This window comes from Oryctolagus cuniculus, chromosome 4 (assembly GCF_964237555.1).
Source record: "Oryctolagus cuniculus chromosome 4, mOryCun1.1, whole genome shotgun sequence".
In the NCBI taxonomy this organism is placed as follows: domain Eukaryota; kingdom Metazoa; phylum Chordata; class Mammalia; order Lagomorpha; family Leporidae; genus Oryctolagus; species Oryctolagus cuniculus.
In genome coordinates this window covers 68,238,394-68,256,247 of record NC_091435.1, presented here as the reverse complement: position 1 = coordinate 68,256,247, position 17,854 = coordinate 68,238,394, and the positions used below count along the sequence as shown (strand labels likewise).

Genomic DNA, 17,854 nt, shown 5'->3' with positions numbered 1-17,854 from the left:
AAGGAATTAAAGTCAATACGTCTTATGAATACTTACACTCCGAAGTCCACTGAAGAAATGAACTAAGTTTAAAGATAATGAAAAAAGACAGGTTGACCCAGAGTCCACTTAAAACTAAGAGCAAGTAGGTTCTATTAACTATTTTCTATCTGTTGCTCTTTTTTGTAGGCTCTCAAGTCATGTATGGAATTTGGTCATATTTCATTGCAAGTTTCTTGTTTGGAATTCTAAGTTCAAAACTGATTCAATTGTGGATGTCAACAGTTTTTGGTGATGATGTCAATTATATAAGTCTCATCTTTTCCCTTCTATACCTCATCTTTTATATTTGTAAGTGAGGGGCCAATGCCAAAAATTGAATTATATTGACAGATTCAAAATAATATGGGGGGGGGGGCTGTGGTGTAGCGGGTAGAGTCACTGCCTGCAGTGCCAGCATCTCATATGGGCACTGGTTTGAGACCCAGCGGCTCCACTTCCAATCCAGCTCTCTGCTATAGCCTGGCAGTGCAGTGGAGGATGGCCCAAGTCCTTGGGCCCCTGTACCCGCATGGGAGACCTAGAGGAGGCTCCTGGCTCCTGGCTTTCAATTAGCACAGCTCCAGCCATTGTGTCTATTTGAAGAGTGATCAGTGGATGGAAAACCTTTTTCTCTCTCTGTCTCTACCTCTCTCTGTAACTTTTTCTAATAAATGAAATTAATTTTTTTTTAAAAATGTAAAGCCAAAATGAGTATTTAAAACCTTGCTTTTATAGTTAAAATTTAATTGCATCATTGTTGGCTATGTTTGGAAATTTATTTAAAGTTCTATTTTAGTTCATTTCTATTAATAATCTATAGGTATATATATGCAAGGGATATATATTCCATTTTGGGAAGTAAAACTTTATGTATCTTATAAAGCAAACATATAAACTGTTATTTAAATACTTTTGTACTCATAATTATTTTTTGTCCATTTGGCTATGAAATATACTTTTCTTGATAACTCATATCATATGGTAGCTTTTTTTTCTCTGTATCTCTCTGCCTAACAAATAATTTAAAAGTTTTAAAAAATTGTACCTGAATTATTATCAATGGAAGTATAGGTGTTCTTTTTTTCAAACACTAATCTCTATATTGTACCATAGTTTTTGAATTTTCCCACAGGGATAATATGGCACTTTCATAGGCTTAAGGGAGAAGCAACTCTGATGGAGCTACTTTTAAGAATATTCCACAGAGGTAGATGTTGTGGTACAGTGGATTAAGCTGCCACTTGGGACACCTACATCCCACTTCAAAGTGCCAGTTTAAGTCCTGGCTTCTCCTCTTCCAGACAAGCTTCCAGCTCAGGCACACTGGGAGGTGGAAAATGATGGCTTAAGGGGTTGGAGCCCTACAGTCTCACTTGGGAGACCTGGATGGAGTTCCTTGATCTTCACTTCAGCATGGCCTACTCCAGACTGTCCTGGGCATTTGAGTAGTGAACGAGTGGATGGAGAGCTCTCTCTCTGTCTCTCTCTCTCTCTCATCTCTCCCTCTCTGCCTGTTCCCCCCAACCACCACTCTGCCTTTCAAGTAGAAGATAGATAGGTAGATAGATAGATAGGCAGAGTGGACAGTGAGAGAGAGAGACAGAGAGAAAGGTCTTCCTTTTGCCATTGGTTCACCCTCCAATGGCCACCGTGGCTGGCGAGCTGCGGCCAGCACACCGTGCTGATCCGATGGCAGGAGCCAGGTACTTCTCCTGGTCTCCCATGGGTTGCAGGGCCCAAGCACTTGGGCCATCCTCCACTGCACTCCCTAGCCACAGCAGAGAGCTGGCCTGGAAGAGGGGCAACCGGGACAGAATCTGGCACCCTGACTAGGACTAGAACCCGGTGTGCCGGCGCCACAAGGCAGAGAATTAGCCTAGTGAGCCACGGTGCCGGCCAGAATAAATATATTTTTAAACATCTCTCAAATAGATCATACTTTATTATGCTTTTTGTCCCCCACAATAAGTTCATTAAACCAAAATAATGCTGGGGGGAGTAGATCTGTGTTGAGTCGCTTCTGGCCAAACTTCCTTAGTCCTCTCACAGTATCAAACTGTTTCTATCTTCTACTATCACCCAGGCCAAAGGCATATGATGGGATCTGTTCCATTCAGAACTCATCAGGTCATTTCCATTTCAACTCTGATGAGTTCCCTGAAACTATCCGACCTATATAGGGTGTTCCAGCCTCATTAGCAGACATGAAGTATTTCATTAGCTCCATATGTTGCCAATGATTTGCATCGAAGGGTCATTATATATATATATATAATATATATATTATAGACTTTACTGTAAAGTTGGATGTAAATTCAAAGATGAAAAAGAACAATGGGTGGTGGTAATAAGATGCAATATTTCCCAGTTGTTGCCAAGTGGGATGGTCTCTCTATAAAGTCACCATACTAGCAGATATTTGATATTTTAATCTTGTAAATGTTGTGCTGTTATTCATATTAATATTTTGTGTTTATCCCCTTCTAAAAATAGGTGAACTAGTTGGAATGTCTGGAATATTCACCCTGACCATTATGGGCCTTTTTTTAAATTCTACAAGTTTCAAACCAGGAGTTGAAGTACTTCTTCTCGAGTGAGTGGCTAGAATATTTTTACTTTGTTTCATACATGAGAAGCAATACCATTACAGTTGTAAGTACAGATGTACTAAAAACTCTTCATAAATCTCTTTGGCCTGTACAATTTGTAATCTCACCTTGAATTCACATTGGTCTTTTTCCCCCTAACTCTTCAAGCCTTTGACCATCTACTCTGCTTTTTCCAATCTAAAATTCATGCTTGATAGACAGGGTCAGGATTAAGATAAGAGAAGTGAAGCAGTCACCTCAGGCATGAAATTTAAGAGGCATCAATACATAAAGTAATTGAGATAAATCATATTGTAGTGCAATATTTTTTAAAATGGAAATTAATGCAAAAAATTAAAGGTCAATATTTCAAGGATGATGAAGAGATGCTACATAAAGCAAATTAAAAGATTAAGCCAGGACACTTGAATAAGATTGATAGTATTATAAAAGACAGTATGGCCAGGGGAAGACATTTGGCCTAGCAGTTAAGATGCCTGCTAGGACACCATTGTACCTGGGAGTATTTGGATTCAATTCCTTGCTCTGGCTCTGACTCCAGCTTCCTGATAATATGCATCCTGGGACAGCAAATGATGGCTCAAATAGTTGGATACCCAGATTGAGTCCCTGGCACGCATCCTATTAGCTATAGATCAAAGTTATTTTAATGGTAACATTCTGTAATTTGTCCCCATGATACAATTTTTTTTTTTTTTTTGACAGGCAGAGTGGACAGTGAGAGAGAGAGTCAGAGAGAAAGGTCTTCCTTTGCCGTTGGTTCACCCTCCAATGGCTGCCGCGGCCGGTGCACTGCGCTGATCCGAAGCCAGGAGCTAGGTGCTTCCTCCTGGTCTCCCATGGGGTGCAGGGCCCAAGCACTTGGGCCATCCTCCACTGCACTCCCTGGCCACAGCAGAGAGCTGGCCTGGAAGAGGGGCAGCTGGGACAGAATCCAGTGCCCCAACCGGGACTAGAACCCGGGTGTGCCAGCACCGCAGGCAGAGGATTAGCCTATTGAGCCGTGGCACCGGCCCCCATGATACAATTCTTATTCATTTCTGCCACCCTCATCCTCACCCACTCTGCTTGAGCCACACTGATCACCTTGCCACTCCTTGAGCAAGTTAAATATATTACCCTATTCAGCTCTGTGTCCTTGTGCTTCCGCTCTTAGAAGGAACTTTCCCACACACACTGGCAAAAGTGACTTCCTCACTTTGTTCATGTTTCTATTTATGTATCACCTTGTTAAAAAGATATCCCCAAATAAAAACTACCTCCTTGCCAGACAGCACAATATTTTATTCTTGGAAAATTGACCTCCCCCAAATGTCCAGCCAGTTAGTTGTTTTCTTTTCTCCAGTTTATTATTGGTCAATAAAAATGTGGATGTCAGATCTCTGAAAATCAAAATCTTGATGGTGAGATCAAAGGGCTTCTGATTTTTAAAAGCTCGTCCCAGGTGACACATATATATAGATAACATTGTAGTTCATTGCTTCTCAAAACAACTAGTTTATTAGCACAAGTCATGATCAACAAATGAAGGAAAGAGACTTTTAAAAATATTCACAGGCTCTGTTTTTGTGTGCCTACATAATATTATGTGTACACACACAGAAACGTGTGCAAGTGCATGCACACATCTACTGGATGGGTTTGGAGCTCGGGTGTTGGTCTCCCACCCACCTCAAACTCAAAGGAAACTGATTCCTAAGAGAATATGATTTCATCCGCATCACATTTCTCTGATTAATTTTAAGTATGAAAGTACCTTGACAGCTTCTCAATATTTTTGGCTTAGCTAATTAAAAAGACTGATTTGGAATGTTCAGAGGCATTTTTTCCACTAGGAGAAGTTTTTAAACTGTGTGTTAAGTCAATGATAAAATGTTCTTGTGGCTCACAGTCGTCATTCACTTGACTGAATTATCCTGGTCAGCATTTACTGATCCTGTTAATTGTATGGATAATGTGTACAATGCTTTGAGGGATTCTTTTGGGGAGAGGCTTATGCACATGTTTCAACACTTGAGTTTTTTTTTTTTTTTTTTTGATAATGAAGTCAAAAGAAGGAAAAGTATAAAAATTACACACTTGTCATGAAATATGTCTTAGTGAGTTTTCCTGCAAGTTTGTGTGGGATGGATTAGTTAAACACCAGAAAATAACAGAAGTTAAAATATGATCATCCATTTTCTTTACCTGGTCATCAGTTGATCATATCAAAATGTGATATATACACATAAAGGACTACAACTCAGCTATAAGTAAGAATGAAATCTTTACATTCACAACAAAATGGAACTACAAATCATTATGCTAGAAAGACAAATGTCACATGCTTTCTCTTACATATGAAAATCAGTATATAGGTATTTGGTATATAGTATTGTCTTCTCTGAATTATACCATGGCAATATACCCATTTTCTTCAATTTATGGTCTTTATTAGGAATCACATATCTTGTTACATTAATTGGCTTGTTTTCAAGAAAAATAGCATATACGTGTATATTTAATATACATGTGAATTGACTATGAAAAAACATTAAAATTATTAAATATTTAAATCTAAAAATAAATTAAAAAATAAAAGTCTTTAAATGGCTGCACATGTTAAAACAAAGGAATGCTAGTTTATAGTCTGAGTACTAAACAAATTTTTAGTAACAGAAAAATATTTTGTACAATACAAAATAATATTTCTTAGACTTTTTATGTTGATCTTAACTTGAATTCAAATAGCATTCATATGACTTTTTAGTTTTTTCTATTTATTTTATTAAAATGTGGAAATTAAAGACATAAAATACATAGAAAGGAAGAAAGAGTAAGTTTAAAAATTATTTTCCATATTCACACCACCAAAATGTGATCAATATTGCTTTTTGAGAACCCTTCTCTAAAAAGTACTTATTTGTGAGGAAGAGAGACACAGAGACAGACAGAGATTTCCCATCTGCTAATTCACTCCCCCCAATGCCTACAATAGTTGGAGCTTGACCAGGTTTAAATCAGTTCAGAATTTAATCCAGGTCTCCCACATGGGAGGCAACTATCCAACTACTTGAGCCATCACCTGTGCCTCCCAAAAGTGTGCATTAGCAGGAAGCAGGAATTGGGAGTACTCAGGCACTCTGATTGGGGATATATGTATCTACAGTGGTATCTTAATCACTTCATCAAATGCCCATCCACTGAGCACCCTTTTATTTAAGTTGCTCTGCCTATGGCTGATAAGAACACGAGCTTTGGGGATGATATAGAATTCCCCTAGACTGAAGCACTTGTACAGGCATTTTTATTAATAACATTTTAAAAAGCAAAAGAAAACACAATGAAATGAATCGGGAAAATCATACATGAACAAATGAAAAGCTTAATAAACATATAGAAGTCATAAAAAAGAAACAAATTCTGCAGCTGAGGAATACAATGACATATGAAAAATTCAAGAAAGATTTTTAAGAACAAACTTCATTACACAAAGGCGATAAGCAACCTCAACAACAGGTCCTTTGAAATTAGCCAGTTAGAGGACCAAAATGAAAAAAAAAAAAGAGTGAAAGAATTAAAAAAGCACAAGGGGCCTATAGGACATCATCAAGTGAGCTTGTATATACATGAAGGGAGGTTAATAAAGAGAAGAGAGGGAAAGGAATAGAAGGCTTATTTAAAGAAATAATGGCTGAACGCATCCCATATCTAGAAAAAGAGGCATCTTGATTCATGAAGTCCAAAAATTCTAGAAAAATTGTCCCTTAAGAATAAAGGAGAGATTAATATTTTCTCAAGTTGACAAAATTGGAGAGCTTACCCCACTAAATCTGCCTTACAGGAAATGCTAAAGAGAATTCTTCAAGTTGAAAAAAAAATACAAATAAACAATGTGAAAATATGTGAAGGTCTAAACCTCACCAATAAAGGCAGACATAAAGGCAGATACAGACCATTGAAGAACTGTAATGGTGGCACATAACCGGTTTTTAACATTACATGTAAATTAACAACAATTTACTAAGAACACTATCACCACAAAAGAAAGAAATAAAATCTGGCATCGATGACCTAGAATATGTGATACAAAAGTAAAGTGTAGATTTTCTTCTGCAAATGAAGTTAAGATATTATCAGCTTTAAATAGAATGCAGTAACTATAATAAGATTAAGTAGTACTGACCTACCCAAAACCACTTTAAAAGTAAATGGACGATAGACTCCCATCAAAGAACATAGAGAGGTAACTAGATTTTTGAAAACTCCAAAATGCACTTTGTATAGGAGAGACTCACTTTAAAGACAGTTATGCTGATTTGTACACTAAAAAATGTAAAACACAGAAAATACACCGAGCAAAATACGAATAAATGGAAAGACATCCTTTATTCATGTCTTAGAATTATTATTATGAAAGTCTTCATGCTACCCAAAATAATCTACAGATTTCATGCAATCTTTAGCAAAATCTCAATGACATTCTTTACAGAAAAAAATTCTAAAATTCATATTGAACCACACAAGATCCTGAAGCCAAAACAAAATTATCAAAAAAGAGCAGAGGCCAGCAGTGTGGCATAGTGGGCTAAGCCTCCGCCTGTGGCATCAGCATCCCATATGGGTGCCTGTTCATGTCCTGGCTGCTCCTCTTCCAATCCATCCCTCTACTTATGGCCTGGGGAAAGCAGTAAAGATGGTCCAAGTGCTTGGGCCCCTGCACCCACGTGACAGACCCACAAGAAGCTCCTGGCTCCTGACTTCGGATTGGCTCAGCTCCAGTTGTTGCAGCCATTTGGGGAGTGAACCAGCGGATGGATGGCCTTTCTATCTCTTCTTCTCTCAGTAACTCTACCTCTCAAGTAAATAAATAAATAAAATCTTTAAAAAAAAAGAAGAAGAAGAAGAGCAAAGCTGTAGATATTACACTTCCTGATTTTAAAATATATTACCTCTTTTTCCTTCAGCACACCACCAAAGACCCTGGTGTCGCCATGGGCCACTGCCCAACCCAGTGGCAGCACTGAATAGTGCCTGGTAAGCTCACATGTGAAGCCCACCAAATCTGGAGTTCTTTTCCTTTCTGCAGCTACTGATATTTTAAGAACAAGCCATACCCTAAGTCTTGTTTCTGCTGAGGTGTCCCCGATGCCAAGATCGCATCTTTGATCTGGGCTGGAAGAAGCCAAAGTGGATGAGTTTCCACTGAGTGGCCCCATGGTGTCATGAATATGAGCAGCTGTCTTCTGAGGCCCTGGAGGCTCCCCATTTTGTGACAGCAAATACATGGTAAAAAGCTGTGTCAAAGATGATGTGGCTTTCATATCCAAGTGCGGCTCCACCCCTTCCATGTCATCCAAATCAACAAGATGTTGCCCTGTGCCGGTGCTGACAGGCTGCAGACAGGTATGTGGGGTGCTTTTGGAAAGCCCCAAAGGCACAGTAGCCAGAGTTCACATTGCCATCATGTCCATTGGCACCAAGCTGCAGAACAAGGAACATGTGGTTGAGGCCCTACGCAGGGCCAAGTTCAAGTTTCCTGGCCACCAGAAGATAACACATCTCAAAGAAGTGGGGCTTTACCAAGTTTAATGCAGATGAATTTGAAGACATCGTGGCTGAGAAGCGGCTCATCCCGGACAGCTGTGGGATCAAATACATTCCCATGGGCCCTTAGACAAGTGGAGGGCCCTCCACTCATGAGGGCTTCACTCTCCTGTGCTTCTTAATCATCAATAATACATCTGGATGCCTGTTAAAAATAAAAATATATTACAAAAAATTACAAAGTTACAGTAATCAAAAACCACACAACAGCATAAAAACACATAAACACATACAACACATAGACCAATACAATGGAATAAAAAGCCCCAAAATAAATCCAAGAATTTAAAATCAACTGCCCTTTGACAAAGATTCCAAAATACATGATAGGCAAAGGCTAGTCTCCAAGTAATTGGTATTAGGAAATATGAATATCCACATTCAAAAGAATAAAACTAGACCTTATTTCACATCACATAAAAAAATCAACTCAAAATTAAATAAAGACTTAATAGGACACAAAATTATAAAATTAGAGGAAAACAAAGATAAAATGCTTTTTTTGATAGGCTAATCCTCCGCCTTGTGGCGCTGGCACACAGGGTTCTAGTCCTGGTCAGGGAGCCGGATTCTGTCCCGCTTGCCCCTTTTCCAGGCCAGCTCTCTGCTGTGGCTAGGGAGTGCAGTGGAGGATGGCCCAAGTGCTTGGGCCCTGCACCCCATGGGAGACCAGGATAAGTACCTGGCTCCTGCCATCGGATCAGCGCGGTGCACCAGCCACAGTGCTCCAGCCGTGGCGGCCATTGGAGGGTGAATCAACGGCAAAAGGAAGACCTTTCTCTCTGTCTCTCTCTCTCACTGTCCACTCTGCCTGTCAAAAAAAAAATGCTTTTTTTGAGAGAGACAAAGAGGCAGAGACAGACAAACGTGATCCCATCTACTGGTTCACTCCCCAAATGCCCATAATGGCCAACACTGGGGCTAGAGCTGGGAGCTGGGAACTTGAGTGGCAGGAATTTAATTACTTAAGCTATCACAGCTGACTCTAAGGGTCTGCCCTGGTAGGAATCTGGAGTCAGGAGCCAGAACTAGAAATCAAACCCAAGAATTTTGATATAGGAAGCAGCTTTCTAACAGTGATTTTGCAATGATTTTTGGATATGATCCATAAATCACAGGGAAATAAGCAAAGCTAGATAGGTAGGATACATAAAAGTGAATGTTTTCAAACCATAAATCTGACAAGGGGTTAATATCCAAAATGCACAAGGAACTCACATAACTCAATGACAATAAAAATCAAATAATCCAATTAAAAATTAGTAAGGAATCTCAGAACACATTTCTCAAAAGATGACATATCAGTGGCCAATGGGTATATGAAGATGCTCAACATTGCTAAACATTAGGGAAATGCAATCAAAACTGCAATGAGATGTCACCTTATACCTATGAGAATGACTACTATCAGAAAGAAAAAAGGCAGTAAGTGTTAGCAAGAAACTGGAGAAGAGGGGACGCTTGTATACTGTTGGAGAGAATCTCAATTGATACATATTTACTATAGAAAACAGTATGAAAGTTCCTAAAAAATAAAAAAGTACCTACCATATGACCCATCAATCTCATTACTGGGTAATTATCCAAAAGAAATGAAATCAGTATATCAGAGAAATATCTGCACTTCATGTTTTTGTAACACTATTTGTAATAACCAAATTATGGACTCAACCCAAATGTCTGTTGACAGAAGAATGGATGAAGAAAACATGTGATATGATAGGTAGGTAGGTAGATAGATAGATAGATAGATAGATAGATAGATAATGTGTGTAAGCCTGTATGCATAGATTCAGGAATTGTCCAGCATATATGTATATATCAGGGAAACATAATAGAATATTATCTTTGGAAAAGAATATCATGCCATTTGCAACAACATGGGCAAACCAGGAGAACATTATACCAAGTGAAATAAGGCAGAAAAACAAATACTGCATAATCTTACTTACATGTGACTCCAAAATTCTCAGTCTTGAAGAAGTACAGAGAATGGTGGTTGTCGGGTAAAAACTGCATAAAAAGCGAGAAACAATGCTTTAGTTAGGTAAGATGAATAAGCTTTGGAGAGCTAATATATAACATGATGGTGACTTTAGTTAACAATACTGTATTGTATGTTTGGAAGTTGATAAAAGAGGATAATATGTTCTCCTAACATGCACGCGGGTGCACACACAGACACACACACACACACAAAACTAAGTATATGAGGTGATGGATATGTTAACTAGCTTGAGATTGTGGCCATCATTTTATACTATATATGTATAACAAAATGTAAGTTTGTACAACTTAAATATACATAGTTTCTATTTGTCAATTATCCCCTATAAGCTTAATGAGAGAACAGGGTTCTTTTAATGCCTTAATGCTTCTCTCTTCGTACCAAATTTTAAGTACCTTGAGTGTTGATAAATGCCTTATTCATCTTTTTTCCTTATTAATGAATGGCACAGTATGTAATATGAGTAAATCTTGCAATGAACATTATAATTAACTATACTTAAATTTTTTCCTGAAAAATACAGATTCTGGAATTGTTTATCATTTGTTGCTTTTCTCATGGTGTTTTCTTTCACTGGACTTCTAATCCCTGCACATACGTATTTATATATATCATTTTCTGACATATATTATTCAATAAATATATACTTCACACTGATTGTTTTAAGGTAAGAGTACCATTTGAATTTTTGTATTTATAGGAGGTTAAGATCTTCTGTTAAATAATAAAAAGGTTTCCTATCTTAGATTGAACAATTGACTCAAACTTCTCCAGGAATCATCAACAAATTAATGCATAATATATTTTCAAATTTTTAACTGAATTTCAAAGCAATGTAAATACCTTATAAAGTTTTTTGAAAAAATAGAAAGAAAGAAAATATATTTCATAATTTTAACACCTAGAGGTAACCACTGTAAATACTTGGCATATTTTATCCAGTGTTTCTTTTTCTATGAGGTTTCATGAAGCTAAACACCTATCATACACAGAAATCTGATCTTGTGTTTTTGCTTAGCATTACATAACAAGCTATTTTGAATTAAAGTTAGAGTTCAAAATCAATTTTTAAAAAGCACAGAAAAATTCTTTTTGTAAATGTGATTTATGCTTAAAGAAATGAGTAGTTAAGGCCAGCAAAGTGCCTGCCTGTGCCACATTAGAGATGACACTTGTAGGAGAAATCACCATAACTTCAAACTCACAGTTCTTTAATCCCAACAATCAATTTACAACAGTCTATTTTTATCCAGGAAAATTAGTTGAATTGATAACACTAAGTCACTAGTGCCAATTAAATGGAAATGAGTTCCAAATTATCAAGTAAATTTGTTGAAAAGTGTAGAAATGGTATGTTACTGAATGAAGAAAAACAGATATTGGACAGATTCAATAAGATTAAAATCTATGAAGAAAAATAGAGGAGGGAACTTTTTTCTCACTTATAATTTGCTAGATTATTTTTGTTCTTTTTGGGATTTAAAATATATCTAGAAAACATATCCTTTTGTTTTTGTTGTTGTTGCACTTGAAGAAGCGCTCTTCAAGGATGATGTGGAATGGCCCTACTACTGCTCACCTTGTAGAAGAAACAAAGAGAAAAATGCCATTGTCTTGGCATGTCCCTCTAGGTGAAATGCCTTCTACCTTCCTTTGGTGCCAGACCAATAGCATGTGTAGGTTCATTTCTTTGACAGTTAGCAGTGACTCAGGAAATACATTGAAATAGTGCAGAAGGAAACAAATTTCTGTGACAAAAAATAACTTTTCAAAAATTGTTTTGTCTTTTAGACTTCTGGTCTTTCTATTAATGAGCCCTCTTTTGTCTCGACTTGGCCATGGGTTCAGCTGGCGCTGGGCATTCATAATGGTCTGGAGTGAAATGAAAGGGATGCCTAATATAAACATGGCCCTTCTGCTCGCCTACTCTGACCTTTCTCTTGGATCCGAGAGGGAAAAATACCAAGTAAACAAACTGTATTTTCCTGTTTGGCTATTTGATAAAATCGTTGCTGCATACTTAAAATATGCTTTTGTGGTGAGGTAGTACAACTTGCAGAGGCATGGAGGAGAGTTACAGCTATGATGGCAAGACTGGGAAAAGGAGGAATGATTGGCAACTCTCCCCTTCCCCATTCTAGCTTAGGACATCCTAAATTCCTTCATACTCCTAAAAGTAGGTTTATTATGATGAAATGAATTAAAATTTGTAAATCATCCAGAATATATATCCAAACAAACTATGCCCTTAATAAATGTCCTCATTTTTATTCAGTCAAATAAAAATTAATTTTAAAATGTAATACTCACTCAAGTGAAGACAAACTCTACCGCTGGTTGGCTCTATTGCCTTCTGTAATAAATTCCTCTATTGCCTATGTTTAGTAACACTAGGAACCATCATATTTTAATTGCCAGGTAAAGTTATCTCTAAGACAGCAACCCCAAACTGTTAACAGAACATACTGGGCATGACTCTCCCTCTGCTGAGTTGCAAGGCAAGAGAATTACAAGGAGCCCTGTAAGATATTTCCTATGCAGGCATCACAGGACAACTGATGATTTCATTACATTATATTTTTTATATAAATGCCAAATGTAAATAGAAGAGTATCAGAGTGATTGTTATGTTTCTTATTAAATAATAATCTAAGAATTAAACTGCTTTTAAAACCAAGATGATGTATTATCACACAACTTCCTTTTTCTTTTTAGCCTAGTTACACCTGCCTTAATTATCATGATCAACACCATCACCATGCATGTTGATCGTTGTGGTGATGAACACGGCACATGCATTTGGGTTCTGAAAGTTTCACCTCAGCTGCTATTTTCCATGTGACCCTCAACTTATTTAATTCCACCTTACCCTAAGTGTCGGTGCCCCTCACTTCTTAGGGCACTATTTAGTATATATTAAGTGTACAATAAATAGAAGTAATAATGCTGCTGATGGTGAGATGATAATGATTGTTAATAGTTTGTACAAGATTGAGCTCCCAAAACTCATGCTGACATTTAGACCTCAAAGTCTTACAATAGTTAATAGATTAATGTTACTGAATTAAGAATGGAGAATTAATCTAATTATGGCTTCTGGGAAGCAGGCCTGGTGGGAGGTGTTTTGACCAGTGGGGTCTTGCCTTTGGAAGGTAGGTATCAAGGGAGGGTTGGTTGCATAACTTGAGCACGCTTCCTCTCTCCCTCTACTTCTTGGCTTGCCATGTGATCATTGCTCTATGTGCTCTGCCATTGCCAACATCAATCAGATGCCAGACTACTGGGGCTGCTCAATCTTAGACTGTGAACATCCAAACTGTACACTGAAATCAACCTTTCTTCCTCCTAAGTCATTCCTCTTAGGTATTTAGTGAAAATACCAAAAGACTGACTAATGTAATGATGAGGATGATGTTATTCCAGGTAGTCCTGCTTTAAAACTTTAGTCAATAAAATTGTTTTGGAAATGTCTTCTCTTTTACTTGAGAAAAACAGTCATATACCCTGCTTGATTTAATTTAGCTGAACTCTATAACTAACTTAGTTATTACAAATAGGCAGTATAGGCAAAAAGATCTCTGTGCGTGAGATCCCGGTGGAAAGAACAGGTCTTCAAAGAGGGAGGTGCCTTTCTCTGAAGGGAGGAGAGAACCTCCACTTTGACTATGACTGTGTCTAAACAAGATAAGAGTCGGAGAACTCAAGGGGCTTCCATAGCCTTGGAAACTCATAACTGGTGCATAGGGAGATTACTGATGCCATAAACAGGAGTGTCAATTTGTAAAGTCAACAGCAGGAGTCACTGTGCACTTACTCCTCATGTAGGATCTCTGTCCTTAACGTGCTGTACACTGAGGCTTAATGCTATAACGAGTACTCAAACAGTATATTTCACTTTGTGTTTCTTGGGGGTGCAAACGATTGAAATCTTTACTTAATGTACACTAAACTGATCTTCTGTAAAAAAAAAAAAAAAAAAGAAATTATCAATTCCCAACTTGACTCTCACTGGGATTAAACATGACAATAGGTCTGATCTGATTTCATCATCATTTAAAAAAAATCATCTATTATTTTTCACTTTATGTTTCTGTGTGGGAGCAAACTGTTGAAATCCTTACTTAAGGTATACTAAGCTGATCTTCTGTATATTAAGATAATCGAAAATGAATCTTGATGTGAATGGAAGGGGAGAGGGAGTGGGAAAGGGGAGGGTTGTGGGTGGGAGGGACGGTATGGGGGGGAAGCCATTGTAACACATGAGTCGTACTTTGGAAATTTATATTCATTAAATAAAAGATAAAAAAAACAAATAGGCAGTATAGTAGAGGGTTAAAAATACTAACTTCAAAGACATGCTGCCTTTTAAATTGTGTCTATACTACTCAGAAGTAACATAACTTTGGGTAAGTTACAGTGAGTCAGATGCTTATATGTATAATTGGAGAATTTTGGTTTTGACTTTACAGATTTGTAATGAGATTAAGTAAGCCTTTTATATTATACTATATGCCCACTTCCTGAACTGCTTTAATTATCTTCAATCTAGAATGCACTAGGGTATACTTTATGAACTTTTAGAAAACCTCAAGCATGTGGAATTCTGGCCCAGGCTATGAGGCATAAAGGATATCAACTCAGTTTCCTTAGTAAAATAGCTATAACAAAGGTGAAAATATATGAAGCAGTGGATTTTTTTTGAAGATTCATTTATTTATCCATTTGAAAAGCACAATTACAGAGATGCAGAAGCAGAGAGAGGGAGAGGTCTTCCATCCACTGATTCACACCCCAAACGGCCGCAACAGCTGGAGCTGCACTGATCCGAAGCCAGGAGCCAGAAGTTTCCTCCAGGTCTCCCACGTGGGTGCTGATCCGATGGCAGGAGCCAGGTACTTATCCTGGTCTCCCATGGGGTGCAGGGCCCAAGGACTTGGGCCATCTTTTACTGCTTTCCAGGCCATAACAGAGGGCTGGATCAGAAGTGGAGCAGCAGAGACTCGAACCGGCACCCATATGGGATGCAAGCACTACAGGCATCAGCTTTACCTGTTTTGCCACAGCACCGGGCCCACAATGGATTTTGGGTACCAGGAAAGGAATGTTGCACAGTTATAGGTTATATGCTTGAGAAAATAGAAACATAGGAGGTGGCCAGCGCCGTGGCTCACTAGGCTAATCCTCTGCCTTGCGGCGCCGGCACACCAGGTTCTAGTCCCGGTCGGGGCGCCGGATTCTGTCCCGGTTGCCCCTCTTCCAGGACAGCTCTCTGCTGTGGCTAGGGAGTGCAGTGGAGGATGGCCCAGGTCCTTGGGCCCTGCACCCCATGGGAGACCAGGATAAGTACCTGGCTCCTGCCATCAGATCAGCACGGTGTGCCGGCCACAGCTGCGGTGGCCATTGGAGGGTGAACCAATGGCAAAGGAAGACCTTTCTCTCTGTCTCTCTCTTTCACTGTCCACTCTGCCTGTCAAAAAAAAAAAAAAAAAGAAAAAGAAAAAAAAGAAACATAGGAGGTGAATTCATACTCATTCTGATCTGTCTTCCAAAATCTGGTAGAGAGAAGTGAATATCAGAGTATAATAATCTCGCTGAGTAGAACAAAATGAAATCAGGGTTTAGGACTACTGAAACAATTTGAATTTATGGGACAGGGCATCATAAATGCAAGAATGTGTAGAAAGAAATTACTATGGGGCTGGTGTTGTGGTACAGCTGATTGAGCATCACATATGAGCCCTGGCTGCTCCACTGCCAATCCAGCTTCCTGCTAACGTGCCTGGGAAATCAGAGGAAGATGGCCCGAGTGCTTGGGCCCCTGCCACCCAAAGGTGGGAGACCTGGATCTAGTTCCAGGCTCCTGACATCTACCAGTCACAGTGCATGAACCTCACCTAACAACATGGGTTAGGTTGTGACCCATGTTGTATATTTACTCCAGATCACTCTGAGATGAGAATGCTGACTGGCATAATATAGTGATCTCCCCGGAAATTAACAGCCTAACACAAAACTTGAAACTCTTTACCAGAAAACAACTTAATAAAAATTCAACAATGTAGCATCCATCATGTACAACCTAAAGTAAAATATGAAGAAGCATGAAATGTGGCCTACTGAGAGATAAAATTATTTAAACAAAACAGACATAGAGAAGACAAATATGTTGGAACCAACAGAGCTATTAAAACATTTTCTAGAATTTAAAGGAAAAATAGACATAAGAAATGAGAACATGGAATACTTTGGTGAAGAAATTCAAACAATTAAAAATTCTAAAAATAAAAGGTATAATGATGGAAATGGAAATTTTTCATGAACTTGATGGCAGACTGGACACTGAAAAAGAAAAAAATTCAATTCTATATTCATATATTCTAAACAAGAGCAGGAAGATATGTGAAGCAAAACCAATTTATCATTGGAGAATTTAACACCCCTTCCTATAACTTTTTATAATTGATAGTCTTATCAAAAAGTAGTGTTAAGGGGCGGGTGCTGTGGCAGGTAGAGGTGCCACCTTTGGTTCCAGCATCCCATATGGGCACCAGTACCAGCATCCCATATGGGGTACCAGTTCAAATCCCAGATGTTCTATTTCCAATCCAACCCCCTGCTAATGTGACTGGGAAGGCAACAGAGGATGGCTCAAATACTTGAGTTCCTGCACCCACTTGAGAGCCTGGAAGAGTCTCCTGGCTTCTGGCTCTGGATTGACCCAGCTTTGGCCATTGCAGCTGTTTGGGGGATGAACCAGCAGATGGAAGATCTCTCTCTCTCTCTCTCTCTCTCTCTCTCTCTCTCCCCAACTCACCCTCTCTGTAAACCTCCCCTTCAAATAAATACATAATTTTTTAAATTAGCACTAAAAAATTGGACATTCAGGATGAAAATAAAGAAAGGGAATCTGATGTCTCACAAATTACATGAAAGTTAATCCAAGTGGATCATGGAATTAAACAGAAAATGTGAAATTATAGTTTTTTTAAAAATTTGGTGTAAAATCTCTGAAACCTAAAGTAAAGCAAATAATTCTTAGATTTGACACCAAAAATACAATCCATAAAAGAAATAAAGAAGTAAATTACACTTCAACAAAATGTAAAAATTTGTCCAATGAGAGACCCCATTAAGCATATGAAAAGATGAACTCCTAGCTGACATCTTATATTTGCAAGACAGATATGTGACAGTGTTTCATCTCTAGACTATATAAAGAATTTTCAGAATCACACAGTAAAAGAAACAATATTTCAAATGGCAGAGAACATGAAGAGACATTTTACTAGAGTGAATACTGATGACAAACATGAAAATAGTGCAAATTAAGACCACAATGAGACATTATCTTTCAGAAATGATAAAATAAAACATAGTGGCAACATCAAATGCTAATGAAGATGCAGAAAAACTGGACCAGTCATATACTGTTGGCAACACTATAAAGACACAGTCACTTGAGAAAAGAGTTTGGCAGTTATTTTTAAAAAATTAAAACTATACATGCAAGTATCAAAATGTCTAACAGTTCCAGAGAAGTGAGGATGACTTTTTATAGTAACTTCATTTACAACAATGAAAAACATTCCAGAAACATTGGAAACTGTTCAAATGTTCTTCACAGGTAAAT

The 17,854-nt window shown here is 38.1% G+C and overlaps 1 protein-coding gene and 1 pseudogene across 15 annotated transcripts in view; both read left to right on the top strand.

Annotated features, from left to right (window-relative positions):
* The window catches only part of SLC9C1 (solute carrier family 9 member C1), a 102,418-nt gene that overhangs the window by 27,969 nt on the left and 56,595 nt on the right, over positions 1 to 17,854 (top strand). For all 15 annotated transcript variants that reach the window (XR_007924662.2, XR_007924663.2, XR_007924661.2 and 12 more), the window contains 4 exons: positions 169 to 330; positions 2,515 to 2,614; positions 10,748 to 10,891; positions 12,016 to 12,190. Coding sequence is in view for 12 of the 15 variants with exons in the window: in XM_051859362.2 (XP_051715322.2) it covers positions 169 to 330; positions 2,515 to 2,614; positions 10,748 to 10,891; positions 12,016 to 12,190 (581 nt within the window). In the remaining 3 variants the exon portion in view is untranslated. The remainder of the gene's footprint in view (positions 1 to 168; positions 331 to 2,514; positions 2,615 to 10,747; positions 10,892 to 12,015; positions 12,191 to 17,854) is intronic.
* LOC138849449 (large ribosomal subunit protein uL16-like) lies at positions 2,650 to 8,582 on the top strand (annotated as a pseudogene).